This window comes from Aphelocoma coerulescens, chromosome 7 (genome assembly GCF_041296385.1).
Source record: "Aphelocoma coerulescens isolate FSJ_1873_10779 chromosome 7, UR_Acoe_1.0, whole genome shotgun sequence".
Classification (NCBI taxonomy): Eukaryota; Metazoa; Chordata; class Aves; order Passeriformes; family Corvidae; genus Aphelocoma; species Aphelocoma coerulescens.
Window position 1 is genome coordinate 355,982 of NC_091021.1, and position 26,534 is coordinate 382,515.

Genomic DNA, 26,534 nt, shown 5'->3' on the forward strand with positions numbered 1-26,534 from the left:
TGGGGAAAACTGGCAAACACTCAAGAATTGAGGCTGGGAATCTGACAGTTTTCAGTGGTTTGGGATCTTCTTTTCCTTTCTGCAGAGGGAAAATACTATGGCATGGTTAGGAGTGGAGGAAGAAAACGAACAGGAGCAGGAAAGATCCTTCCTGCCACCTACCTTTTTTAGCAAAAAAGCTGTAAACCAGCACAAAGACAGGGAGATCTTTTTCTGGGTGCCTTTTGCATCCCTTCATTGGACACAGGCCAGGTGGGATGTGAGGGGGAACATACAGCAGGGGATGGACAGAAGCCGCCTTTCCCACCCCTTCCTGCTGGCAGCAGCTCACCCTGAGGGCTGGGCATCCCTAGCCACAAATGTGTAGCCCAAGGGCTTGTCCCTATCATGTTTCTCCATGCCTGACTCCTGCCAAGGACTGTGGCAAGCCATTAATAGGTACCTCTTGAGCCTTTCTTAGGGCAAATGTGAAGGCATTTTTTCCTGACTTTCCATGGAGAGGAGAGCAGCAGATCTGACACAAACAGCTGCCACCCGCAGAGCCTCCCCAGAGCTGCTCCTCAGACTTTCCAGCTGTGAGTGAGGTGTCCCCAGCACTGCAGGGAGCCCAACAAGCGTCTCCACGGAGGAGGAGGCAGCATGACTAAGAGGAGGACATGAAACAATGTCCTGTTGTATGTCCCCACTGTCTGGGGAACAAGTGACTTTGCATGAATCCACAGCAAAAAGCTGTGACAACCACCGGGACACAGAGGTGTGGGCCTGGGAGTTTCCCCAAGGACCTTTTACAGATCTCCTAGGATGTAAAATCAAGATCTGGGAAGGAGGAAGTCAAGTCGGACAAACTCCCAAAGAGACTGTGGAAAACAATTTATTTGACAAATTTCCAAAGTGGACAATTTTAGTAAAACACAGGCATAAAATAAAACTAACTGGTACAATGGGGTTTTGGATACAAAGTAAAGAGTTTGGGGTGCCGATACCTGGCAGTCGCTGTTGGTTTCTCCGAAGTGCATGAATTCATAGCAAGAGCACCAATGGAAGCGCTGAAACAAAATCTCACCCAGACAAACCACGTTTTCAGTGTGGTCCTGGAAACAACTGTGCAAACACCAAGGGCCCACATCACCCACATAAGTGATAGCACCTTTGTCAATATATCTGTAGAGTGTGAGTCTAAGACCCTGGGAGATGATGGCAGTCTTTCCCTTGACATCGCTGGGCTGAGGATGAGGCCTTAATTCAATAGATAGTGCAGTTAGTGGGTTTCCCTAGGGCCCAGGTGCCTAACTCCTAGGTGGTCCTATAGAAACAGTACTCCAAGAGAGCTCGCTGGGAATTAGTCAGCTCAGCTCTTTTAAAATAAAAACCTAAAAAAAAAAAACCCAAAAAAAACCACTAACTGGGCTCAGAGAGATTTTCCAGAATGGAGCTTGAACCATAAAACAAGTCATCAGGTTATTCATGAGGTTCCTGGTTTCACTGTAGGACCATGAGATCAGTAAGTGAAGGAGTGCAGTTATATAGCTTCTTTTAGGGTTTCCTCCCTCCCCAAAGGCTGCTGCCCATCCTTCCTTTGGTTGGTGCCCAGCCTCCCTGCCCTGAATGGGAGTGTCAGTGCCAAGGGATGCTCCACCACCCACCTTGACCCCAGCCCTGGGAAGTGAGTGTCCCATCCCCTGGCCCTGGAGGCCAGAGATGCTTGCACACAGCTTGGGTAGTGCAGTCCAGCCCTCCCTCCTCCCCAGGCATGGGAGATATGAACCAAACTTGCCAGCTGTGACAACGATCCCCCCTCAAAGCTTGCTGAAGTGTGAATACTTCACTCGAAGCATAGCACTAGGTTAGGATCATTGTGAGCTGGGCAAGTGCTCAACTGATGTATGAAAGAGAGAAGGAAATGAATAACAACAAAAAAAAAGGTAGCTAAAAAAAGCATAATCAGCCTTAAGAGACCAAGCTAGATCTTAGTGGTACAAAAGTCCTCATCCTGATTCTTTCTTGGCAAAAACACAGTGGGATGAGGTTGATATTTGTGTTCTGATGGCTTACTGCTAGGTGTGCTTGTGTTTTCCTGCTGTGGGGAAGGAGGGCAATCATGGGCAGCAAGGGAGTTTGAGGCTAACAGAGAAGAGACAGAGATGATGAAGCAGAGGGAGAAGGGAGGGGACTATGTACAGCCAGGCCGTGGCACTATGGTTATCTACATAGATGTAAATTCCTCAGGTTGGTCAAGAATACCATTAAAATTTTTTTTGCTTTGTTGGTTTTCCTTTTTAGGCGAGACAGAAGCAGCTATGGCCTTGGCAGAAACCCACCCAGATGCTCAGTCAACAGCTATCTTCCTGGAGACAGTTTGGTAGAAGACACCACGCAGCAGAGAGGTGTAGTCGGGCACACGGAAAAGGTGCCGCTCCCCATAGGCCACGTCGTAATCCGCGCTCTTCCCCGTGACCAGGACACGGATGTTTGGCTCGTTGGCTTGGCTGCCCACTGCCAGCACATAGATCTCGATGTTAGCCTTCTGTGCGTCCTGCACAGCCCTCTCGATGGCCCTGGCAGTGATCCCTTGGGAGTGTCCGTCAGAAAACACCAGCACCCTCTTCTTGGCCACGGTGCGGGCGGAGCGCCGGTAGAGCTCTGTGATGAACTGCAGAGCAGAGTTCACGTCCGTGGCGTCGTTCATAAACTCCATGTTGTCAATGGCCTTGGCAATGACTGTGTAGTTGTACAGGAACTGAGCTTCCACTTTCTGCTGGTTCCGGCTGCTGTACTGCACCACCGAGATGCGCACGGAGTCGTCGGCGGGCTTGCCGGCCTCCAGGAACCGCCCTGCCAGCCGCTTCACAAACTTCTTGGTGGTCTCAAAGTTCTTGCTCCCCACACTGGTGGAGCTGTCCACCAGCAGCGTGATGTCTGCTGGCTCGGTGAAGGTGACTGCAAGGGGAAAGGCCCAGGGCTCGTTACACTTTGGCTCTCCTCCTGCCTCTTCCACAGAAAGCTGATGAAGTCACTGGCTGTCTCACAGGCTTCCTGCCTTGTCAGATTCGGGAAATCTCCACTCTTGCTAGCTTGCTTTCCCCTGCCCCAGTGCTGTCCTACACTTGTCCTTTCACCCATTCAGTCCTTCTTTTACCCGATTTACGATAGGCTGCATTCCCAGGCGTTTATTCGGCTGAGATAATCTAGTGACTCTTGTTTAAATACAGTGGCTCTCCTTGCGTGTCTGGGGAACCACTTCATACTCCTCTCCTTGCCTCACTTCTTTCCTGAGGACTGAATATGCTTCTGACTTGGAGGTGAACTCCATTAAAACCCTCCCTGTACTCACTTTTCAAGCACCTTTCTCCAATATCCCTGCCACAAAGCTGATTTTGCTCATGCTCCCACCACTAGATAGTGGAAGCAGGTAACGAGGTCAGTTGCTAAAACCTGGGAAGGCCACGATCTTTCACAGACTCCTCTCTAGGTTTGAGATGCCAGAGAAACAACCACCTAGGGTTTTCCCCAGCTGCTTTGGGCTGGTGTGTATGTGTGTGTGAGAGACCCTGAGAGTGTCTGACAGATCTTGCTCACCTCTCCAGCCCAGGAACCTCCCTCCCCACTGCAAGAGGTGCCCAAGCCATGCGTCCCCACAAACACAAACTCCCACTTCCCCCAACACAGCACCCGCAGCCCCTCAGTGTGGCATGAGGAGTCAATACTCACTTGGGCAGGTGTAGTCAGGACATTTCTTCTCTGTTAAGAAAATAAAGAGAAATTAATGTCACCAGCTCACCCAGGAAAACCACTTGTCCCACAGAGCCACAGAAGGGACAGACGATCACCTGCAGAAGGTGAACACCCACCTTTGCCACCTGTGCAAAGGCTATAAACGTGCATGAACAACAGTGTGGACAGACACATCCTGCAGCAGGTGAGGACGTGGACCTGACCACCAAGTATTCTGAGACATGAGATGCCTTTGTCCTGTATTTGCCTAAATTTGATCTCTGTTCTCTTCCCTCACACCTGCTTAAGAGCACGACTGCGGGGACACAACGGAGAGCATCCTGCATCCCTCACCACCTTTTCCATTGCCTCCAGCCACTGCCTTTCACCCACCTTGGCAGACATATGAGGTGATGTTCTGCAAGAAGGTGTCATCCAGGAGCTCGGCATAATTGTCCCTTTGAATGGACAGTCCCGGCCTGGTCGGTCTGCTTAAACAAGCAATGTCATTCAGGTGATCTGGATTTGGTGGGTTCCGGAAAATGTCACCTATCCCAAGGGAAACCACCTGCGGGGAAGTTCGAGTCCGTCACTGGATGCATTCATCATCTAATGCATTCCTAACTGTGGATGCCTGTCACTTTGTGGGAGCGCTGTGTCCCCTGCCCTAGCCTTGTGTGGCAAGGACATGGAGACGCCCGGAGAGCCTGCTCTGTGCCGCACAGCTGCCGCATGGCGGCTCCCTGTGCCCTTACCGGGGTGACATCGCACAGGGAGTTGAGTGGGGTGGGGTCCCGCAGGGTGTCGGAGCGCCCGTCCGTGATGACGATGGCCACGCGCTTGTCGGACGTGAACCTCCGCAGCAGGTTGTCCTTGGTGAACTGCAGGGCCTCCCCAGTGTAGGTGCCCCCAGCGATCCACTGCAGGTTCTTGACTGCCCTGCAAGGACAGACACCAGTGAGCCTGCCAGCCCTGCCATGGGTACTGGAGGAGCCAGAACACGGCTTGTGAGCAGGCAGACACCCCTGGCATGGGGATTTGGGTGGAAAACTGGCAAGCTCCTTAGCCTCAGCACCACTTACGACGCCACCCCCCACTACCTTCCGCTAAAGGGCATTTAGATCATTGCAGCTGCAGGAGCTGCTGGCCTACAGATGTAGGACAGGGGGTGATAGGGGTCCCTGGGTCAGACCCCACAGACTCACTGCTTGAGTGCCCCAATGTTGTCGATGTTGGCATCCCCCATGGCCACCAGCTCCTGCGTGTTGTCATGGCTGTACTGCACAACACCCACACGGGACTCTCCGGGTTCAAACTGTGGGACAGAACAGAAACGAGTTAGGGGCAGATACCTCAGGGGAACCCAGAGGCTCAGAATCCAGCTGATGGTTTCTCCTGAATGCCTTCATGGCAGGCTCTGATGTTTCTCTTCTGCTTTATTCTAGGCAGGCAGAGCCCCAACAGGAGTGGATGCACATTGGGACCAATTTGGTGAGTCAGTAAGTGAAAGGAGACCCAAATCTAGATCTCACAGCTCAGTGGCCTCAACAGCAGCCATTGGACTCTCAGGCACATGGTGGAATTCTTGGGATTGTCCTGTGTGCAGAGTCAGCAGTTGGACCCAGTCCTTGGGTCCCTTCCAGCTCAGGGGATTCTATGGTTCCATGAGAAGATCTGTTTTCAAGACTCCTGGTTTTCCTCCAACACAGTGGTTTTGCTGCCCAGCTCTAGCTTTTCTGCTTATTACTGGCTCTTTGCCATCCAGAAAACCCCCACATACGCCCACCACACAAGTATTCAGCAGCAGGTTGTGGTGTCTTTATGGATTATGTGCTTTAGATGTGGCTGAATACACCTTCAGGAAAGTCTGGATTCCCAAAAGCCCTTCAAAATCACAGAGGTAAATAAAGCACACAGCAGGTTACCAGAGAACAGTAAGAATGAGAGCAAGCATTTGTGTCCCTCTTCAGACTGAAAGTCACTACGGGGACAGCATTGCTGGGTTTGGGCTGTAAGGGTAATTTGTAGTGGAGTGCTTAACTGGTGACCTAAACCCAAGTGTGGGCGCTGGACATCAGAGACTTCCAACACACTCCAGACACCTGAAATGCTCATCAGAACAAGGTAGAGACTGAGACACTGACTGATCAGGCTGATTGAATGCTCGATGAGCCATCTGCTCTGGGACACAGAGTAAACAGTCTCTTTGCCCAGAAAGGGTGAAATGTTTATTTTGGGACAACAAACTGCTGTCTAATCTCCATCACTTTATGAATTTGGGAAGACCCACCTCCAGCTTGAAGCCAAGCCTGGTGGAGGCTTTTTGGAGTGGGGGCACCTCCCCATTTTCCTGCTTGCAATGAAAAGTAAGTGAGTGCACACAAGGATATCACAGCACTCAGTGGAAACCTCACCTTGACCCGCTCGTCCTTGCTCAGGCGGTCGATGACTTTGATGATGAAGTCCTTGGCAATCTGGAAGTTCTGCAGGCCAATGCTCTCCGAGCTGTCCAACACAAACAGGAGGTCGACGGGACCACAGGTGCACTCTGGAGCAAGGCACAGGAGCAGAGGGACATGTTTTGCAGGGAGGCATTTCCAAAGGAAGCAGCTGATGCCTGCTGCAGCCCTGCCCAGCTGGGTGCCTGTGCCCCATCCACCCCCAAAGCACGGGGTAAAAGAATGCAGAAAAATAGCTGCATTGGAGACTTGAGAGTCAGTTTACAAATTCTTCCATGTGCATTTGCTCCCTAATAAGACATGTGGCATTTCCAGGCTGTGAGTGCCCTTAAACCACCCAGTAGTTATTCCATAACCCATTTCCTCATAAGCCTTCTCACTTCTTCCATTCACCCAGCCCAGCAGGACAGAGGTGACACCGGTGGGCTGGAGGAGGCTGACTCAGCTTGCTCCCCTCTTTCTCATAGCTGAAGAAAATCATGTGCCCTTGGCTCTCCCTTCAAGCTTTTGGACTGCAAGCCCAACCTATCAGGGCAGCATCAGGGAAAAAAGCCCAGCACATTCCTCTGCTGACCAGCACAGGATTGGGAAGGAAGAGGACAGAGCTGAATCCACAGTGTGCCCAAAACAGACATCCTAACTGCAAAAAGGGTGGAGAAAATCCACCCTGCTGGCACAGGGCACCTTGACAACTGTTTTCCAGTTGCAGGACTGAGCCACATCAGCCTCTAATCCATGTGGCACCCTCAGGGATTGCTTCCTGCCCTCCCTTGCCTGGCTCATGCCTGGTTCTCTCTCACAGGCTGTCACTGCATCTCCACAGCAGAAGGCAAGGAGCAGGGAAAGGGAGGGGTGCAAGGAAGGAGAAGGACTAGCAAATGTTTGCAGAGCAACTCTGCCAAGTAACACTCACCACAGCAAGCTAGAGGAAAAGGGAGAAAAAGAGAGAACATTAAAATGCTTGACAAAAGGGTTTTTCACACCCTAATCCAGACTGCAGGTTTGTGTCTCTGCAAACCCACAGACACCTGGCCTGGACAATCCAAGCTCATGGAGGTTTCCCTCCCACTCAAAATACCCAGATTTTCTCTTGTTTCAGGTTGTGATGCCCTGACCTGGACCACCATACACAGCAGAGCTCTGCTTCTGCACACACGGATGCGTTCTTATTTAAATAAAAATAAAAGCTAAGTAAATCACCAGAGTGTAGAGCTCAAAGTCAGTTCCCCAAGTACCCTGTGTCCTTCCAGCACTTCCTTACTGGCCATGGGCCAAAAATCCTCTGTAGCACATGTGCTGCTTCTCCCCATGGCAGGACACCCCAAACCAGGCCCCCCTTTCCCAGGGGGGAATATTAGACCATGATATTTAGGAAAAAAAGAACATTGCAAAATGGGCCACTCAATTTCACACAACTTTGCTCATATTTTCCCTGCACAGAACCACAGGCAAACCAGTCTGCACCATGTACAAGTGAGACACAGTTGTATGAGCTACTCTAGAAATGGAGCTGGAGGTCCCTGGATCCAGGGGACTTAACTGTGACTCATGAAAAGGGGAGAGATGCCCATGGATGGCACTCCCCTGCCTGGGAACAGGGAAAAATCAGCTGTCTCCTCCTCAGCGAGGTACTGAGCAGGGTGGGAGGAGAGGTACAGGGATACTCACAGCACATCTTCATGATGATGTCCAAGATTTCACATTCCTGAAAACAGAGCAAAAGAAATGTTTGATTAACAGCAAAAGCAATGCACAGACCAGGCCAGCAAGCAGCACCCCAATCCTGTCCCACTCACATCTGGTCCTGGAGGCCCCACGGGTCCTGGTGGTCCCTGTTAGACAGAAACACAGAGGAGTTATGGGAGCAGTCAGTCCTATCTGTGGTGTACTCTGATAATACCTTCCAAAGCAATGCAGAGTTGGGAAAAGTCTATTGGCTTCCCAGTTGCTGGCCCCTGCACTGGGCTGGGAGCAGGGACATCTGCTTGTCTGCATGATGCCCTGGTGCTGCACAGAGGCAGGAGGAGGAGATCCACTTCCACATGTGCCATGCACACTGAGGAGGGAAGGCAGTGAGCACACACAATGTGTGCCATGGCTTGGTGTTGCTCCCAGAGCACCCAGGGGATGGCGGGATGGATGGAGGGATGGATGGAGGGACGGATGGAGGGACGGATGGAGGGACGGATGGAGGGACGGATGGAGGGACGGATGGATGGATGGATGGATGGATGGATGGATGGATGGATGGATGGATGGATGGATGGATGGATGGATGGAGGGAGGGATGCCATTGGGGCCAGCCAGGGTCCTCACTTACCGGGGGACCTTCACGTCCCCTGTGGCCCTTTGCGCCTTTGATGCCACTGGGCCCAGGGGTCAGGTTCTGGAATGAAAACAAAACCAAAACTCATAAATCTGTGTGTGTCAGGGGGCAGCACCTTTCCCTCCAGATGTCTGATAAGCCCTGCTTCACCACTGAAGCGTTATCTGTACTGGGTTGCTGTACCCAACTAAATGAGGACTTGGAAAGGACACTGGGGAAATCTCCTTCCATGGGGGAGCGATGCAGCTCAGCTCACCAGTGCCATCATCAGCAGTGCCACCTGGAAGCATACAAAACCTTGCAGAGGTGATGCCTGCCTCAGCCTAACAAATGTGGAGGCTTGCCAGCTGTAGAACAACACAAAATGAACGCCTGGAGAGAGCTCCCCTTGCCATCCATCAGTCCCTGCTCAGATGTAGAGGGTGCTTGAAGATTTACAAAGTCAGATGGGCTCTGGCCCATCATTGCCCAAGGCTCCTGCACTGTGCTCAAGGGAGAGAGGAGTCAGCATTGCACAGGTTACTCACATCATTGCCAGGGTCGCCAGCTTCTCCTTCATCACCTTTAGGTCCGACATAGCCTTTTGTTCCCTGAAAAACAGTATGGAGGAGACTGCTGTGTGACTGGCTGTTGTTAGCATGGTGAAGTTGGTGCTGGCATGTGGTGACCTTGTGAAAGCTGGCTTGGGACAGGGGTGGAGAGCAGCACATGGGCTTCCCAGCACCAGATTTCAGTGCTCTTGATAGAGAGATCGTCTTAGGTGGCTTTCACTGCTACAGAATCATGGAATCGTTAGGGTGGAAAAGACCTCTAAGATCGAGTCCAACCATTAACCCAGCACTAAATCAAGCCCCCAGCATGGCATCATCCAGCTCCCCTGGGTGGCGCTCCCAACCCCAGACTCTGGCTCTGGGACTGCTTCAGAGAGCCCCCAGCCCAGGCTGCTGCCCTTGGGTGTTACAGCCACAGTAGGACACTTCCACTGGAAGCATCCACTGCAGGGAGAGGTGAGCAGAGGGAGAAGAGGGTTTTGGAGGAGCAGGTTGCTTCACGGAGCCCATTCCACCGTGCAGCTAATGGAGAAGCTCCAAGTGCCAAACCACCACCAAGAGCAAATCCTGTGTGGCTGAGGAAGCAGCACACTTACATTAATGCCAGGGTTGCCTCTGTCTCCTGGCTGCCCCTGGGGATGGAGAAAAGGAAGCATGTTAGGTTGGACAACTCAACATAATGGTATTACAGTTTCAAGGCAGCACAAGAAACTTACTGGGGCACCTGTGAATCCAATTGTGCCGTTCCCAGGAGGACCATCCTCCCCCTGGAAAGGAAGGCAGACATAGATGAGATAGAGAAAAGTGGACCCCTCAGATAGCACGGCAGCAGGATCCTGCTCTCCTCGGACAGTGTGTGTCCCCAGCAGCACCACTCACCCTTTCTCCCATCAGCCCAGGGTCTCCAGGCAGCCCAGGAGCTCCAGGCAATCCCTTTGGGCCCTGGAAGGGGCAGAAGAAGCAGTCAAGCACTGTACAATATCACCTGAGCTGGGAAGACAATGCCTTCTCAGGCAACCAGCTACCAACACGACCCCACCGTGGAGGTCTTCTGTTTATACAAGAGCAATGTGAAGATTTAGATTAAATGTCAGGAAAAAGTTCTTTGCTCAGAGGGTGGGGAGGCCCTGGCACAGGGTGCCCAGAGAAGCTGTGGCTGCCCCATCCCTGGCAGTGTCCCAGGCCAGGCTGGACAGGGCTTGGAGCAGCCTGGGACAGTGGAAGGTGTCCCTGCCCAAGGCAGGGGGTGGAATGGGATGAGCTTTAAGGTCTGTCCCAACCCAAACTCCTCTAGGATTTCTATGGAAGCCAACAGCTGTCCTTGGGGTTCCATTTGCTCCCTGCCCTGGGGATCAAACCTTGTGGCAGATTCAGGTGGCTGCCCCCAGAGAGCATCTACCCCAGCTCCTGTGATGGGAAGCTGTGTGGTTTGTGGTGCAGCTATAACCTCTCCAAGAAATGACCTGTGGGAGGTGGGGGACAAGGCAATTGTGGCCTCAGGGACCCACGGGAACGCCTTGATGTGTCTTCCAGGAAACACTGGAGCCTGTACCAATGGGTTCAATAGGGTTCCAGTATCCATGGGATTTGGGGAAAGCCCTAAGGGGCAGCACCTCCTGCTCTTCCCTGCATCCCCTCCCCCCAAAAGTGGTGATGAAGCAGCACTGACCTCACTGCCGCGGGGGCCGTCATCTCCCCTGTAGCCTTTGGGTCCTGGTGGTCCGGGCTCACCCTAGGGAAACACAGAGAGCTCTCTCAAGGGGGGTGGCTCTTGCTGCTGGCTGCTCCTGCCCTGAGGCACTGGTCCCTTCGTTTTGTGATTTGATGGGTGCAGGTGCCCATCAGTGAGTCAACTCCACCTCAGCCAGCCCAAGAAAGAACCTATGGATGGGGGTTAATGCTGGTGGGGAAGTGCTTCAGGAGCTGTGCCTGGCGCCTCCTTTTCCTCCTGCCTCCCCACATTTTCTTATGCCATTTTCTCTGCAAAACCCCGTGGGAGGCAGATCCCTGCTGAGCATGAACCGAACTAAAAAGCTTTCTGGGCCAAGGTGTGACACTGCAGGTACGGGCCGGACATCACGTGCTTTCGGTGGCAGCCGAGGCACCCGAAGCCATCCCTCTCCTTCAGAGCTCACCCCAGTAACAGAGGACCTGGTGGGAAGAGGACCAGGGAGGGCAGGCTGATGCTTTCTAGCATCAAAGTACAGCTGGGTGGCACAGTGGCATCTCATCGGCTGTGACAGAGGTGCCCCTGGAGGACAATCCTTGGTGCAAGCACATCACCCTGAGGGTGACACAAACCTCCCTGTGCCTCAAGGCTTGAACACGTCTGGGTCACAGCCAGGCTGGCTCTGGTGAGTTTCTGTCCTCAGGAGGCTGCAGAGCCCTGGCAGCACATGCTGGAACAGACCAAAGCTGTCACTCTGCCACATCCCATCTGGGCAGCGGCCGCTCGCTCTGCCAGCTGCAGGGCTGGCCAGAGACAGCACGAGAGAGTAGAGGAGGCAGGAGGAGGGTTCTTTGCTCTGAGAGCTCCACAGACACCCAAGGGAGCCCCTCCACCTTCTGCTCAGTGCCCACAGCCCTTTGCAGGGTTTGCTTTCCAGGAGGTGGGATATGATGGTGGACAATGGCTGGGTAGTGATGCTCTGGCCCACAGGTCCAAATGTTCAGGCAGCATTTTGTGTGGAGCTGGGTGTGCAACCAGCCCCCAGGCAAGGCAGAGGACAGAAGGAGGCAGAGAGCTGGTGCCAAACATCCGTGCACACCGTACGCACCCTTCTTCCAAGGAAAGGTGTCCTTGTGGGTGCAGAAATCCTACAATTGCACAGTGCAGAGCACTGAACTGCTCCGAGGCTTGTGACCTTATTTCTGCACAAAGGCCCAGAAGAGAGAAATCTTGGAAGGAGGGACAGGAACTTGTGATCCTTCACACCAGCCAAGGCTGGAGCCACGGCACTCGTGGCTCATGCTGGCCCTTTATCCTCACTGCAGCAGCACAGCGCCAATCCCTCATGGCCCTGGAGGAGCTTATGATGGATGACGCAGGATTTGGGTCAGCAAATCTTGTCCACTGCTTCTCCGGGTGTGACAAGGACCTGACAGAAGGGATGGGCACCATGCCCAGGAAGAGAGAAGGGCCACCAAACCTGTCCATGAGGATCAGGGAGAGAGCGTGCTGGCCTTTAGCTTCTCTCGGATAGAAATGGGATGAAAAAGAGTCACAGGTTAGCAGGAGGGCTTTCCCCTTGCCAAGAGAAACACAGTCCAAGGTCCAGAGCTTGCAGATAACACGGCTTGAGAAATACTGTTGTTTGCCAAGGTCCCACTCTTACCCAAACCTAATTACACATTTATTTTTAATTTGGCCAAACAAGAGCATTCTTCCTCAGCTCATGGAAAAATCATCCTCACTGCGCAACTGCTTTTCAAATGTCCCTGGAGTGGTGGGAATGCTGGGGCAGCCTCTGGCCTGGGGAGCTGCTTTTGTGATGCTTCCCTCTCTGACAGGGGTTTGACCCAAGTTCAGTGGTGGGGAGGGAAAACTGGTGTCCCATGGGCTCAGTGACAGCAGGGAGACCATTCTTTCTCCTCTTCCTCCCCAACTGGAAAGGCTGGTTGGAAGCAGAATCTATCCCAGCCTGGCTCCCCACCAGGCTGGGACATGGCTGGTGCCACGTCAGGATATCCTCACCGACACAAGATGTCTCATTGACACCCCTGACTGATGTGAGCAGCTTCTGGCCCCAGGCCTGAACATTTTGTGCGTGGCTGCAGCTTGCTCTTGCCAGTTTCCAGTTCTGTCAGATGTGTTGACATCTGCTTCCGTGGGATTGAGAAATGGTGTGCAGGTTGTTCTGCCCACAGCCCAGCACCCAAGTCTCCATTTTTTTAGCCCTGTTCATATCCTGGGTCCTCATAGAAATCCCTGCCCTTCTTCACCAGCTTTGCTTCCTGGTCTGGAAGATACTGAGAAGCTGTCCCAAGATGCTGTGGCATCAGTTAAACCGCCTATCCCACTCTCCCTGGCATCCCAACCACTTCCATCTGGGATCCAGAAGGTTAAACCAAGCTCTTACCTGGTCGCCAGGTGGTCCGGGGGGTCCTTCCCGCCCTTGGTCACCAGGTGGTCCGGGCTCTCCCTGAAAGCACACACAGAGGGCATGAGAAGCACAAAGAGGAGCAGGCATGGGTACAAAGGGACCTGTGTGCAATGGGGAGCAGGGGTGCAGCACCCACAGCGGGGTGGAAATGCAGTCATCCAAACAGGCAGGGGTTTGAGGCAGATTTGGGAACTGAGTAGGAAACTGTCAGAGATGCAGGGAAATAAAGACAGGCTAGTGTGGCCACCTTGAATCCAAGAGGATAGCCCTAAGAGGGAGGACTTGTGAAGCTTGCCTCTAGGGGACATTTTTCAGCCCATTTTGTGCCAGAAAAGCAAATGTCTGGAGAGATTCATATTCTGCAGACACACAGACCTGGCCCTGGACCCAAGCCAGCCACACTCTGCACCCACGGCTGCTCTTCTGGAGCAGCTCATGCCCTGGGCAGTCTGCAGGGAGAGGAGCGCAGCTTCCAGGATAGCAGCATCCTTCCTCCAGCCTGCCATCCCTATGGAGCTAAGGGGATTTCCATGGGAAATCATCTGAGCCACAGATGAAGAGAGAGACACCCTCACCTCTCACTGCCAGTGTTGTCCCCTCTCCTTTGCTAACACTCAGAACCCTGAGCCAGGGCTGTTTGCAGAGAGCTGACAGCCCAGGAGGGCCCAGAAAACCTGAGTCTTGGTGGCTCTGCACCTCAGCAGTTCCCACAGAAGGAAATACCCCGTGGACACGGCTCAGTTCCCTTTCACTGAACAGCCTTCCACCATTCCAGCAGAGCTGCATCCCAGCAGGGCAGTGTGTCTGCCAAACCCAGGCAGGCTCTGCAGCACCTTCCCCCTCCAGACCCACGGCCAGGAGTGAGCAAGCGAGGGAGGCAGAGGAGAGGGGAATTCGGGGGAAGCAGTTGAGAGGTTGGTGACCCAAAGCTGTTGTTTGCAACCTAGAAGTGTCCAGATGCATAAGCCAAACAGCAAATATAAAACACAACTTCCAAATGGCCCTGAGACGTTTCTGGCGAGGTCACACAGCCTCGTGCTTGGACTCAAAGTTGGAAGGAAGCAGCCCATCGTCTGCTGAACAATTTAACTGCAGGACACTGGCGCGCCTTCATCTCCCGCACATCTGCCCCGCACACCCCGTGCCGCAGCCCTGACACTCCCTGAGCAGTAAACAGGAAGGGGGAGGCTGCCAGAAGCCCCCTGCCAGAGCTGCCCCTCCCCAAGGCAGACCTCTCCCCACCCCGTTCCAAGCTGGTGCTGGGTCCCGGCTGTCCGCGCTGCAGGGACAGGGGATGAGTGCTGTGACGGTGGATGGGGACACGGGATGCGGCTGTGGAATGCCCTGGCTCCCACCATCCCCACCCCGTGCAGAGCACCCTTGCCCCTCCCTGTTACGTGTGGCATGGCTGTCGCTTGCCACATGTTTGTCCTGGCCTGCTGAGGGCTCCTGCCTGTCCCTCCCACGCTCACGCTCGATGACTCACCCCAGCAGGCTGGAAACATACTTTCCTAGTGACTCCCACTCAAAAGGGGAGGGAAGAGTGTTCCCCCTTCCATCTGCACCCACTCATGCTGCTCTGCTGCTGATGGTACCTGTACCCTCCTGCCTGAGCCACTGGTAGCCCACACAGCCCCTGAGCACCCGGAGGAGGACACCTTCATTCTTTCCTCTCCATTAACTAGTTTTCCAGCTGTGAGGAAGGAATTGACAGCTGTTCACCTGCTCTTGGCTTGCTGGGCATACTCTCCTCTGGGTTTTGGCTGTTTGGTGATTACCTGCCAGCATAAAGGGGCAATTTCAGGGGGACTACAGCAGGTCCCTCCCAAACTGGCAGGTCAAGGCACTGAGCTTGCCTGCTTGCCCACAGGCTGGTGGAGTTAGCCCCTGGACACCTATTCCCAGCCCCTGGCTTCCAAGCATGCCCCTGCTTGCAAGCAGATGCTGAAGGCCGCCCTGTGGGTGCAGTTACCAGCTCTCCTCTTGGCCCGCGGTCACCTGGCGAGCCCGGGGCTCCTCTCTCTCCATTGGCGCCCTGCAAAGAGAGGGTGGCATCACTAAGTCAGAGCCTGCTCCCAAGCAGGGCAAAGCCCTCCCTCACTGCCCACCTCTGAGCAGGCTCAGCCCCAGACCCCCTCCTCCTCTTCCAGAGGGTACCAGACCCAGACTGTGCCCCAGTGGGATGCCTGGCAGAGGTGCCCCCACTCACCCGTTCTCCAGGAGGACCATCCTCACCTGGAGCACCCTGTGGAGAAACAAGAGGGGTGGTCAGGGGGTGGGGATGGCCAGCAAGCACACACAGGGGCATCACAGGCAGAGAACTCACCTCGTCACCAGTCTCTCCTGCTGGTCCAGGCTCACCCTGGTTCCCAGGAGTGCCCTGCAAGGCACATGGAGGCAAACGAGAAGTCAGACAATTCTGGAGCAAAGCCCTGAACGCTTGCAGAGCTTTGGGCAAGCTCTGCTTCAAAGCCCAGGCTGGAGCAGGGGTCCTCTCCCTCTCCCAGAGGGCAGAGGATGTTCAGACACTTCTTCACCCACCTTCTCTCCAGGGTTGCCAGGAATCCCCTGCCGGCCAGGCTTTCCATCATTCCCAGGCTCCCCCTTCACAAGAACACAAGGCACTATTATCAAGACTGCATCCAGCCGTGGATTTCAGCTCCCACCACACAGAGGCTCTCAGGAGCCTCAGTGCACCCCAAGCCTCTTTCAGGGCTGTGGTGTTTCCCCATCCCAGCAGATCCCTCCCTACTCCACTCCCAGTGAAAGCCACCCTTTCACAGCACTCCCCTGATATCTCAGGGATGCTTGTGCCAGGCTTGTGGGCACCCATGAGCCTTGGGCACCCTGTGGGTGATGGGGGCCATCTTCTAGTGAAGAGGCCAGGTTGGACAGGGCTTGGAGCAAGCTGGTCTAGTGGAAGGCATCCCTGCCCATGGCAGGGGGTGGAATGAGCTGAACTTTACGGTCCCTTCCCATCCAAACCATTCTGATTCTGTGAGAGGCTTGCCCCAAGCAGTGCAAGGAATTTCCACCTCTCCCTTCCGCAGAAGAGGGGTCCCAGCATCCCTCTTCTGCATGAGGCTGGGCAGAGCAACTCACCTTTGCTCCCTTGGGCCCAAAAGCACCGGCATCTCCCTTTGGTCCGGGTGGGCCTTGAGCTCCCTGTTGAAATTTAAGGCAGCTTCACTGAAACCCAAGCTGGTGACACCATCTGCGGGAAACTGGGCATGGACTGAGCATCCCAGCAGCCTGGCAGGCAGCTCCCCGTTGGGATGGGCAGGAGGGACATGGCCAGAAGGGACTCCTGCACCATGGAGCCATGCAAGCAATGCTGCACCCACATTGCTGAAACACTTCTGAAACTCAGAGGAAAATGGCAGAAAAGGTGGCTTTGGGCTGCTGTGGCTGGACCACGGTGACACTGGTGCCACCACAAATGTGTCATCCCAAGAGCATGGAGAAAGCAGGGAAACTGGAGAAATGCAATGCCGGGATAATGTTTTCCAGTGCTGCATCCCAGGCAGCCCTGGGCAGTGGGAGACAGCTTCCAGGCAAGGACGAGGCAGACTGCCCCAGGGTCACCCCCGGGGGGCCATGCCTGGGATAAGCATTGCACATTTCCAAGCAATTCCCTGTTTCCACACACCACCATGGCAGAGCTGTTCATTTGCATGCAAGGGGCACCCACAGGGCACCTACGTCGAATCCAGGTGAGCCTTTGCAGCCAGGTAATCCGGGGTATCCAGCTTCACCCTGTCAGCCAGACAAAACAGGGGTTCCCAATGAGTGACACTCACGGGAAGATGCCACCCCTCATCCCAGACCCCTGGAAGGGACATTCCAGCCCCATCCCTGGCTGGCAGATGGATGGCCCTGCAGGAAGAGAGCTCCACTGCCCCACAGGCTTCATCCCCAGACCCCACAAAGGTTTTGGAGGGGCAAAAGCCAGGGTGCTCAGGCCGAGCAAAGTGCCCTGGAGCAGAGATTTACCTTCATGCCATCGATGCCATCGATTCCACGCCTGCCTTTCTCACCCTGAAACAGAACAAGGACCATGAAGTGATTCCCAAATTCCCAATGCCTCCCAGACGTCAAACAGAGAAAAATGGTGCAAAAGCAGAGGCTGACCTTGGCTCCTTTGGCTCCTCTTGAGCCCTGCAGAGGGAAGGAGAGAGGTGTCAGACCCCCATGCAGAGCAGATCTATCCCCCCAGCACAGGGCAGTCCCCATACCAGCTCAGTCTGAGGGTGCAGGCATTCACCACTCCTCTGCACACCACTGGACCCTGCTGGATCCCCGCCCCTGGCTCAGGCAGGGCCAGCAGGAGGGGTGGATGCAGGGGCACACAGCAGACCCCAACACCACACAGGTGCAGGGCCAGCCCAGGATAACCACGCAGGGATCTCCCCCAAACATCCCTGCTGTCCTCACCTTCTCTCCTCGGCTTCCTTTGTCACCCTAGAGAGGAAAGGAGAGAGGCAAATGGAGAGTGAGAACACTTGCAGCACCAAGCCTGTAGCCCACCTCTGAACCACCTCTGTGAGCCGGCAGCCCCACATACCTTCATTCCTTGGTAGCCAGCAGGTCCCATGTCTCCTGGCCTGCCCTGGAAGACAGAAACACAGTGTTACGGGGGCAGATAGAGTCACCACCATGGGACAGCATCCCTCCAGATTCCTGATGGGGGGCTCAGCTGCCATTCTCTCCCACAGGAGCCTCTCCCATAACTCTGCTCCTTGTTTTCCTGGTCTGGGAGCACCGGGATCATTGTGGAGAGCCAAGAGGACCTGCCTCCACTTCCACCATCTCCAGCTCTTTATGGAGGTGAGGGAAACTGGGCGCTTGGGGACACATCACTTGGGATGAAAGGGAAGGGCAGAAAACCCTTGGGAAGGAAGAACATGGCATGGGGTTTCCAGTGTGGGAGTGCGCAAGATGGGTAACTGCACGCTCACGTGTGTGGGAGAAACATAAATAAAAAATAAGTGTGCCTAGTAAAATAAAAGAGGGAGGAGGAGGGAAACGGTTTCCTCATGCTCTTAGGTTATTTACCAAAGGCTTCCCTGTAACACTGCTGTGCTTGTTGTGTCACAGGACACGGGAGGGAGCCCAGAGTCCAGCCCTGGGCTGGCACACATGAGTCAGAGACGTGTCCTGCAGGAGGGATGGCTATTTTGGGTGAGGAACAAGGAAGCCTTGTAGCAAGAGGAGGAGCCACCCCACTGCACACCGTGACTGCACACCCCATGGAAACAGGGCGATGCTGGTGAGGTGCGCCTGAGAGGTCTGGCCAGAAGCAGCCAAAAAACAGCCCCTGTGCAGAGTCACCAGGGCTGGTCCTTCACTTACTGGGTCTCCAGCCTCTCCCTTCTGGCCGGGAAGACCTGGCTTGCCTCGTTCTCCCTGCAATACAGGACAGAAACACAGTTAGTTCATCATCCCCAGGAATAGAACGATGAGCTGTTGAAAGGAGAGCAGGGAGGATGGGAGCAGAAATGCTCCATGGATATGGGGAGCATGCTGGCCACATGGGAGCATGGTGTGGGTCCACACGCCACAGGTGATCTTGGAGGCCTTTTCCAACTTTCATGGCTCTCTGATAATGATTCCAGGTCTCTGAGCATCCCCAGTGAGCCCATCCCACTGCCCCAGTCCCCCAGCACAGCTACAAACAGCCCCTCACCTCATGGCCTGGGTCACCAGCAGGTCCAGGGGGCCCTCGGGGAGGCTGCAGGAGAGAGGTATGGGTTAGACCAGCCCGAGGCACAGCCTGGGACCACAGGGATAAGAGGGAAGGGGATAGGGCCCTCAAAAGCCTGACTCACCTGGCACTCGAAGGAGCAGCACTGCACAGAAGGAAGGAGAAAACAGCATTAGAGGAGGGGGCAGCAGCAGAGTCAGGCTGCACCCCATGTGGGGGGGCTTCCCAGGCTGGCAGGGGCTGCCTGCAGGGCAGAGCTGTGCCACCAAGCCCCCCTTAGCCATGGGTCAGCCACAGGGGACAGGCTCAGTCGCAGGGGGACACTCACCAATTGCTCCGTGTTCAATTTCTGCAAGACAAGAAAGCAAAGAGAAGGGGTTTGAGAGGGATGGCTGGGCCTGGGGAGGGGGCAGGCTGGGGAGGGGGCGGGCAGTGCTCACTATCATGTCGATGATGGTGTTGATGGTCTCCTCCACATCGATTTCCCGGGTGGGCTTCAGGCTGGTGGCGGTGAAGTTGCGGCGGTAGGCGTGGTCCGTGGCGATGATGTTCAGCCGCTGGTCCTGGGGGTGGGGAGGGCAGAGTGAGGCCTGCGGGCACCTGTGCAGGCTCTGAGTGTCCCTCCCTCGTTACGCCGGGGGTCCCAAGGTCCCACTGGGGATGCCCTGCTGGGAGCATCCCTGCTGTGTGGTCCCTACCAGGTGGTTGGGGGAGATGGCAACGGAGAACACTTTGATCCCCAAGAGTTTGGCTTCGTTGGCAGCATCATCCAGGCCTCCACAGGGCTCCTTGTAACCTTCCAAGGGGTGTCCATCAGTCACCACGATCAGGTATTTATTCTCCTTGTGATGGGAACCCCTGGAAGGGTTTAAACACAGGATTTAACGTTGAAAGGATTTAGCTGGTTGGGACACCTGGGGACACTGGCCCCCAGACAGTGCCCCAGCCCATGGTGAGGGCATGCTCATCCCAGCAAAGCTGGGGCAAACTGCCACCCCTGTGCCTATGCTGTGACCTCTTTTCCCAGCCCAGGGACAGCTCTGCACAATGCACAGGGATGGCCTAACCTGGAAGCTCCCACCCTCCACCCGCCAGAGCCGCACCACCCGCAGCCCGCTCTGCCCGGTGCGGCCCCGCTGCCTGACCCGATGAGCAGCTCCTCGATGCCGCGCTTTATGGCGCAGTCGGTGTAGGTGCCCTTCCCGATGTAGTTGATGGACGACACGCGGTTCTTCAGCTCGCTCTGCCCGCTGGGCATCGGCGTCAGGCCCTTGATGAGCACCACCTCGTCGCTGTAGTGCAGCGCTCCCGCGTTCCACACCAGGTTGCGGTCGCAGCGGTAGTACCTGTGCGGACACACCAGGGCACGGGGTTCACTTCGCTCGCACCAGCATAGAAAATGGAAATACTCTGCAAAACAGGGATTTGCCAGGGCTCCCCGCTCTCCTGCAAAGCTGGGACATGCTTCCCATGCAAATACAGCATGGGGCCCCAGAGCAGCTTGTCCTGAGTGTGGAAGGGCAAAGCGGTGCAGTGGGCGGGCATCTGCAGGGATCAAACAGCTTGGCAAACAGGCTTCTGGAAGAGGTGCCAGGGGCTGAAGCTGGGCAGGAGGTGCTGAGCCAGACACCCAGGTGTGTGTGTGCAAGGCAGGTGGCCACTGAAACACTGCACACAGCGGTTCTCCACCGCCAGATGTGTTAAAATCAGAGAGCGATGCCTCCCTTGGAAGGATGCTCTGACTCAGGGAAGGATGAGTGTGTGTGTGTGTGTGTGTGCTGAAGCCCTGTCCTGTGCACTGACACATCCAACACCTGTGACTCCCTGGGACAGGGGCATCACCTGTGCTGTGGCCACTGCCCCAGAAAAGGTTCTGTCAGGATATGGGTCCAATCCCAAAGGGATATGGTTTCTTTTTCAGGAAGCAGGGCCAATCTCAAGGGAGTGGTGTTGCACATCTTCTCTCCACCCAGCAGGACCTTTCCCAAAGCCACCTGAGCCTGCTGTTCCCTCCATCCCACTGCAGGCAGTTGCCTCTGGACTGAGCCCAGAGCCGTGCACAAGGGAGAGGGATGCTGCATGATGGAGGCCTGGCAGGCTGTTCCCAAGCACAAGGCTCACTCAAAGCCTTGTGAGATAACTCTCCTGCCTGGGCAATGGGCAGGTGAGCTGATAACTCCCTCCTGCCCATCTGAGATAGGGGATTGCCCTTCCAGCTGGTGCAGCAGTGGGACATCCCCATGGTGCCCCTCTGGGCACCAGCACACATCTCCTGCTGCCCTGGGGAGCTCAGCAAGACTCATGGTGCCCCAGGACTTGTAGTGCTCCTGTGCATCCCTGGATCTCCTGCCCACAGGCAAGCCCAGCACCACCCCCTCTGGGATCTGGGAGCCTTGGTGCTCCTGGGCATCCCTGGGTGGCCTCTCCTTGGGAAAGCCAGGGTCAGACCTGGGCTAGCGGCTGCAGAGGTGGGTGAGGAGGAGGCAGGTACAGATCTGGGGAATGGGGTGGGTAAGGGGCACCCAAAGCTGGGGTACACCAGTGGCAAGGGGGGTTTGCTCTGCAGGGTGCCTGTGAGTGCAGGGTTTAACCCCAGAGGTGTCCTGCTGCCACCCATGCACCCGGCTGGTTCTGGGCCTGAGCACAGGGACCAGCATCGCTTCGGCACCGCACAGCAACCACACGGCCACCCGGAGGGGGTGGGGTTGGGCTGCCGGGTCTGCCACTCCAGCAGTTCCTGTCCTTCCCGAGGGTGGGTGCAGGCAGCCCTGCTAAAGCCACACTGCTGCTGTCAGCACAGAGCCAAAACAAAGCAGCCGAGGGCCGGGAGAGGGAGGAGAGCCTCCCATCCCCCTCCCCAGCATCCCTGCTTTCCTTCTTTCCTTCTGTGGACAGACACGCAAGGGGATCTCAGCATCCCACCCAGCAGCAAGCTCCATCCCTAAAGCAGCCCGGATAAACCCCGGGGGGATGTACCTCTGGGTCAGCTTATCAATGAACCGGTTGGTAAAATCTTTCACTTGGGTAACCAGGTCCCCAAAGGGCTTCACCCTCAGGGCAACGCTCTCTGAGGTGTCCAGGACGAAGAACAGGTCCACAGGGCAGTCTAGGAAGAAGCGGAGAGGCAGGAATTGGCCGGCGGTTCTGCTGCATGGCCTCCCTGTCCCAGGCTTCCTGCGCTGCCCACCCGGTTTCCCTCCTAGCAGGCTCCTGGGATCTGGGCTAAGGGGAATGCTTTCACATCCTAACCCCCTTGGCATAAAGAGTAAGCAAGATCACTTTTTCAGAAATCATAATTTTGTGGCATTGAACACTTTCCTATGCTTTCTTCCCCGTTTCCATTCAAAGGATATCTTTGCAAGACCTATACTACTTATTATACCAAGTAACATGCAGCTGCAGGAACCACTCAGAAAAATGAAACCATTTTAGCAATTAATACAATAAGAAAGTAAAAATTTTCTGACACATACCATGAAAAGTATAATTTTAAGAAAGAGCAACAACAAAAACTTCCCTTAAGAGCCAGCGTCAAGCCCAGAATAATTCAGAAAGCTGGACTGGTATCAGCTGTTATCCCCCTCTCCTGCATCCCACTGCTACTGGTAACTCCTGACCAGACAGAGCCAAGGAAAAAGAGCCAAAAAACACGAAAATGGGTACTTCTTGCAGATCCTCTCTAATCCTACACCACTCTCCTCAGTGAGCCCAAACGTCCCGACAAATCTGTGGTGTGTCAGCAGCGGAGGCATCCGCCCCGGAGGGAAACAGCAGTCAGGCTTCTGTGCTGATCCCAGGAAGGAAAACCACCCTGGAAAGTATTCCAGGCTTACCTTCTGCGCTTGAGACCTGGGTGATGATTTCTGGGCGCTGAGCACATGAGCCCCCCCACAGGAAGCCGGCCGGGAGCAGCAGAGTGAGCAGAAAGTCTCGCAGCCTCATGTTTCTTGGTTCAGATTACCATCGAGCCGGATCCAAGGAAAAAAGCAGGGAAGGAGAATCCAGCAGCTGAGCGAGGCCACGGTCCGGAGGCAGGAGTCGCTGAAGATTTTTTTTTACCGCTTTCCCCTTGGTTTCCGTGGGAGGAAGAGAAGGCAGGAGGGTAAGGGTGAGGAGGAGACTTCTCCAGCCCGAGGACGGAGGGAGGGATCAGGGGCTGTCAGCTGTGAGTCAAACTTAGGAAGCATTTCTCCTTACCCTTTCTATGGAGGTCACTGTACCTGCGATGGCAGCCTGGCCACCGGTGCCTGGGACCTCCACAAGCCTCACAGGGAGCCCTGGAGCAGCCCGTGCCCAGCGCTGGGGCTCAGCCTGCTCGCTGGGGCTGGGGGCTTGGGGCACCTGACAGCGCTCTCCTCTCAGCTCCTGGGCCAAGGAGGCTGGGCCAGGGGGACAGGCATTCCCATCACGTCCCAACCTGCACGAGAGCTGGTCTGGGTTGTCCCACGGGAGTCCCCACCACACAGCAGAGCTGAAGCTGCCCCAGGCATGGGGGCACCATGGAGGCACAACATTTTCAGAGAAGTGCTTTCTTCCCTGACTTTCAGGGCTTTCTGCTCAAAACAGGAGAGCCTTGTTCTTGAGGAGAAACCCACAGGAACACCCCAGATGGGAACAACCCTTCTCCCCAGGGCCATGCTCAGAGCAGGGAGCCAGGAACAGGGTCAAAGCTGTCAAGGCCAGGAGGTAAAGCAGGAGCACTTAGGGATATCTAGAGATGAGCATCTTCCCACTCTGTAAGATGGCAGGAAAGCCTGAGGACCTCTACAGCAAGGCACCCCAAGGTGGTATTGACCATCTGCTCTTTATGGCCAGAACTGGAGACAGTCCTGGAGACGTCCCAGGTCCTGCTAAACCCCCCATCACAGTGGGAGCATTAACTGCTATGGGGGGGAGAGGTGAAATCTCTGAGGACCGACCCCCATACAGCTGCAGCTGTAACTTGCCCCCAAAAGCACAGGCGGGCCCCAAAAGCTGTCATTAAATAAAAAGTTGATGGCTCCAAAGAGCAAAGAGGTGACAGCACAAACCCGTCTGGCACAAACTGTTTACAGCCAGGCTGGTGGCACGAAGGCAGCAGAGACCTGGCACGCTGCGGGACCATGAAGGGCTGCTGCCACCTCTGTCACCCTGCCTGTCATCTGACAGCAGCTTTGTGTGGATGGTCAGCAGGAAATGTTGTGGGTTTGGTTGTTGAAGGTGTCCCAAGTTGAGACAACTCAAAAGAACCCAGAAGCTCCACTGATGACAAGTTACAACAGTGGAGGAGCCTGTCCACTCTGTCGAGGCAAATGCATCAAATAATGACTCTTTGGATAAACAGCATCCAAAACCAGTAGAAAATAATCTGCAGACTGCACTGAACGGAAACCTGGTGAACCCAAAAATCTTTGTGCACCCTTTTTCCGCTCCAACGCGGATTTACAGAATCACAGAATAAGCTGAGTTGGAAGGGACCCTCGAGGATCGCCCCGGCACTGCGGTGTGTGGGCTGTGCTGGGCAGCACAGGCAGCACCAGGAGATGAGGACGCTGCAAGGCAAATTTTCACAACATCTCCAACCTACAGAAGATGCTCTCCTAGAGAACAAGCATGCCCAGGGATAAGTCCTGCTGCCTGACACTTCATGGGGATCAGACCTGATCTGGCTTTCCAACACACCTCCTCAGGCTCCCACAAGGGAACTGCTCTCCTGGGATTTTGAAAACCAGCCAGCAGCTTCCAGAAGGGGGTTTCTGGGAAGGGACCTGTCTTCATGCATCAGCTCAGCAGAGTCATTTCCTCTTAGCTTTCTCTCTTCCCTTCCCTCACAGGGGATTATCCCAAGCAGAAGAAGAGCCGACCTCCCGCTCCCTGAGGGAAGGGAAAAGCAAACCCATCTCAGGAGCAGCTCCACAGAGCTGGAGCAAGCTGGAGGCCAGCTGGCTGTGTCAGCAAAGACTTAATGATCGTGGTATGGCCTGTGCAAGGCGCCTGCTGGCCGAACGAGGCTCCGAGCAGCTGCAGCCTGTCAGGCCCCGTGTGCCCTGGGGAACCCCTCCCACCCCGCTGGGGACCCCAATCCCTGCCTGGAACCCCGCCTGGCCGCCCCAGGGCTGTCATCAGGAGCGATGTCCCAGGAGCATCTGACCAGACCGCTGGATTGGAGTGGTGTCCAGCATTTTCAATCATTGTCTTTTCCAGGTCTGTGGTGCTAAACCACGGCCAGCAGTGTCCCCAGGACATTGAACAGCCATTGCCTTGGAAAAGTCTGGGCTAGTTTTGCAGGAAAAAACCCCCCTTCCCAAGTCACTGGGACTAGCAGCACGCCATCGTGTCTCGAAATCCAAGGACACATGCCTGTGAAGGACATCCCCTTTCCCTTCCTTTTCAGATGAGGCCAGGGAAATCAAGCCCTTTGGCTCTGTCCTCCCCGCAGGAGCAGGGGATCTCCTCCATCTATCAGCCTCCCTTGGGAGTGCCATGAAGATGGGCAAGGGAAGTCCCTCCAGGGTGCCAAAGCTCCCCAGGGAATGGGTGTTCCCCTTCCCCAGTCCCAGCCCACAGCACTGCAATAAACTTCCAGTCCAATTCCAGGCCAACCTGGGTGCTGGGGGAAAAAAACAAAGTGCACTTGGGACATTTTTTGCTTTTTCTCCTCCCAGAGACTAAGAAAATAATGAGTTTGCTCTGTTTTTCTGATAAACTCTTTGGTGTAACCTTTTCTTCCCTTTAATCAAATCCACTTGGAAATGGAAATTTGTGCTTTCATAGGAAATATGGAAAGGAGCTGAAATTAATTCCCATGGGAAAAGTCAGGAGTGAACCTGATGCCTTAAGAGGCCTCCTAGACACAGACTGGACAGGAGTAAAAGAATAAAGGCAGGTATTTATTTGAAAGGCCTTCAAAGGTACACCCTGGGAGCCACAGGCTATTGCCAAGATGGACCCTAAGATGGACGACAGGTCATGAGTCCTTCACACTTTTATAGGTTTGGTTCATTTACATATCAGGGTTAATTCTCCAATTAAAGCTTCAGTTAACAATGTAATTTCTCCTCCGCTTTCCCCCCTTAGAAGCTCTTTGGTTTATACTTTTTGGGCCTAGGACAGTCTGGGTGTCCTTGGAGAGGCTTTGTCATGTCTACCTAGCACGAGAGAGCAGAAATTAACAGGCTACAAGAAACTTCAGAGTTACACACCAAGCAGTACAGGATTTAAAAAACACAAAGGTCAAGATCTAAGGCATCAAACCCATCAGCACACACAGAACCAAAGGGTGCTTTGGAAATCAGGGAAGGGCCGAGTGCCAGGTTGCAGCTGCGGCTACTTTGTCCCCTGACATGGTGCCGGGAAATGCCACAGTTAGGGAGCACTGAAATGTCCTGGCTGTAACCACACCAGGGCCCTGCCAGCTGCCTGCGCCATCTTCGTCACCTTCCCCCCACTCCTGGGGACGTGGGCATGCAGTGATGGAAACGTTTGGGACAGTGGATGTTTCCCTGTGCCTGGTTACCAGGGGCTGCACCTCCCCGAGGTGTCCTCCCCACCTCCTGCCACAGGAGCAGCCGTGGTGCGAGCCCAGCGCACAAGCGAGCCCTGGCTGCACCAGCCACAAACCCCCCTGGAAAGAACGTGGCTTGTGGTGCTTCTGCACATGATACTTCAGCTTCCCACAGGGGATCTCTGCAGGAGGAGGCA

General features: G+C 54.9%; 1 protein-coding gene across 1 annotated transcript in view; it reads right to left on the minus strand.

Annotated features, from left to right (window-relative positions):
- Positions 1–855: 855 nt before the first annotated feature.
- Positions 856–26,534, minus strand: part of COL6A1 (collagen type VI alpha 1 chain) — a 28,142-nt gene continuing 2,463 nt past the window's right edge. The window contains exons 2-36 of the mRNA XM_069021610.1: positions 22,688–22,922; positions 21,831–21,960; positions 20,000–20,200; positions 19,553–19,712; positions 19,295–19,417; positions 19,183–19,203; positions 18,979–18,999; positions 18,837–18,881; positions 18,503–18,556; positions 17,715–17,759; positions 17,585–17,611; positions 17,282–17,308; positions 17,144–17,188; positions 16,853–16,906; positions 16,253–16,315; positions 15,692–15,754; positions 15,477–15,530; positions 15,360–15,395; positions 15,123–15,185; positions 13,127–13,189; positions 10,717–10,779; positions 9,927–9,989; positions 9,764–9,814; positions 9,644–9,679; positions 9,024–9,086; positions 8,491–8,556; positions 7,967–8,002; positions 7,839–7,875; positions 7,084–7,092; positions 6,126–6,259; positions 4,917–5,026; positions 4,467–4,650; positions 4,105–4,279; positions 3,709–3,738; positions 856–2,937 (exon numbers count right to left, since the gene is read on the minus strand). Coding sequence (XP_068877711.1) covers positions 2,327–2,937; positions 3,709–3,738; positions 4,105–4,279; positions 4,467–4,650; positions 4,917–5,026; positions 6,126–6,259; positions 7,084–7,092; positions 7,839–7,875; positions 7,967–8,002; positions 8,491–8,556; positions 9,024–9,086; positions 9,644–9,679; positions 9,764–9,814; positions 9,927–9,989; positions 10,717–10,779; positions 13,127–13,189; positions 15,123–15,185; positions 15,360–15,395; positions 15,477–15,530; positions 15,692–15,754; positions 16,253–16,315; positions 16,853–16,906; positions 17,144–17,188; positions 17,282–17,308; positions 17,585–17,611; positions 17,715–17,759; positions 18,503–18,556; positions 18,837–18,881; positions 18,979–18,999; positions 19,183–19,203; positions 19,295–19,417; positions 19,553–19,712; positions 20,000–20,200; positions 21,831–21,960; positions 22,688–22,796 — 3,072 coding nt within the window. The 5' untranslated portion in view covers positions 22,797–22,922 and the 3' untranslated portion in view covers positions 856–2,326. The remainder of the gene's footprint in view (positions 2,938–3,708; positions 3,739–4,104; positions 4,280–4,466; positions 4,651–4,916; positions 5,027–6,125; positions 6,260–7,083; positions 7,093–7,838; positions 7,876–7,966; positions 8,003–8,490; positions 8,557–9,023; positions 9,087–9,643; positions 9,680–9,763; positions 9,815–9,926; positions 9,990–10,716; positions 10,780–13,126; positions 13,190–15,122; positions 15,186–15,359; positions 15,396–15,476; positions 15,531–15,691; positions 15,755–16,252; positions 16,316–16,852; positions 16,907–17,143; positions 17,189–17,281; positions 17,309–17,584; positions 17,612–17,714; positions 17,760–18,502; positions 18,557–18,836; positions 18,882–18,978; positions 19,000–19,182; positions 19,204–19,294; positions 19,418–19,552; positions 19,713–19,999; positions 20,201–21,830; positions 21,961–22,687; positions 22,923–26,534) is intronic.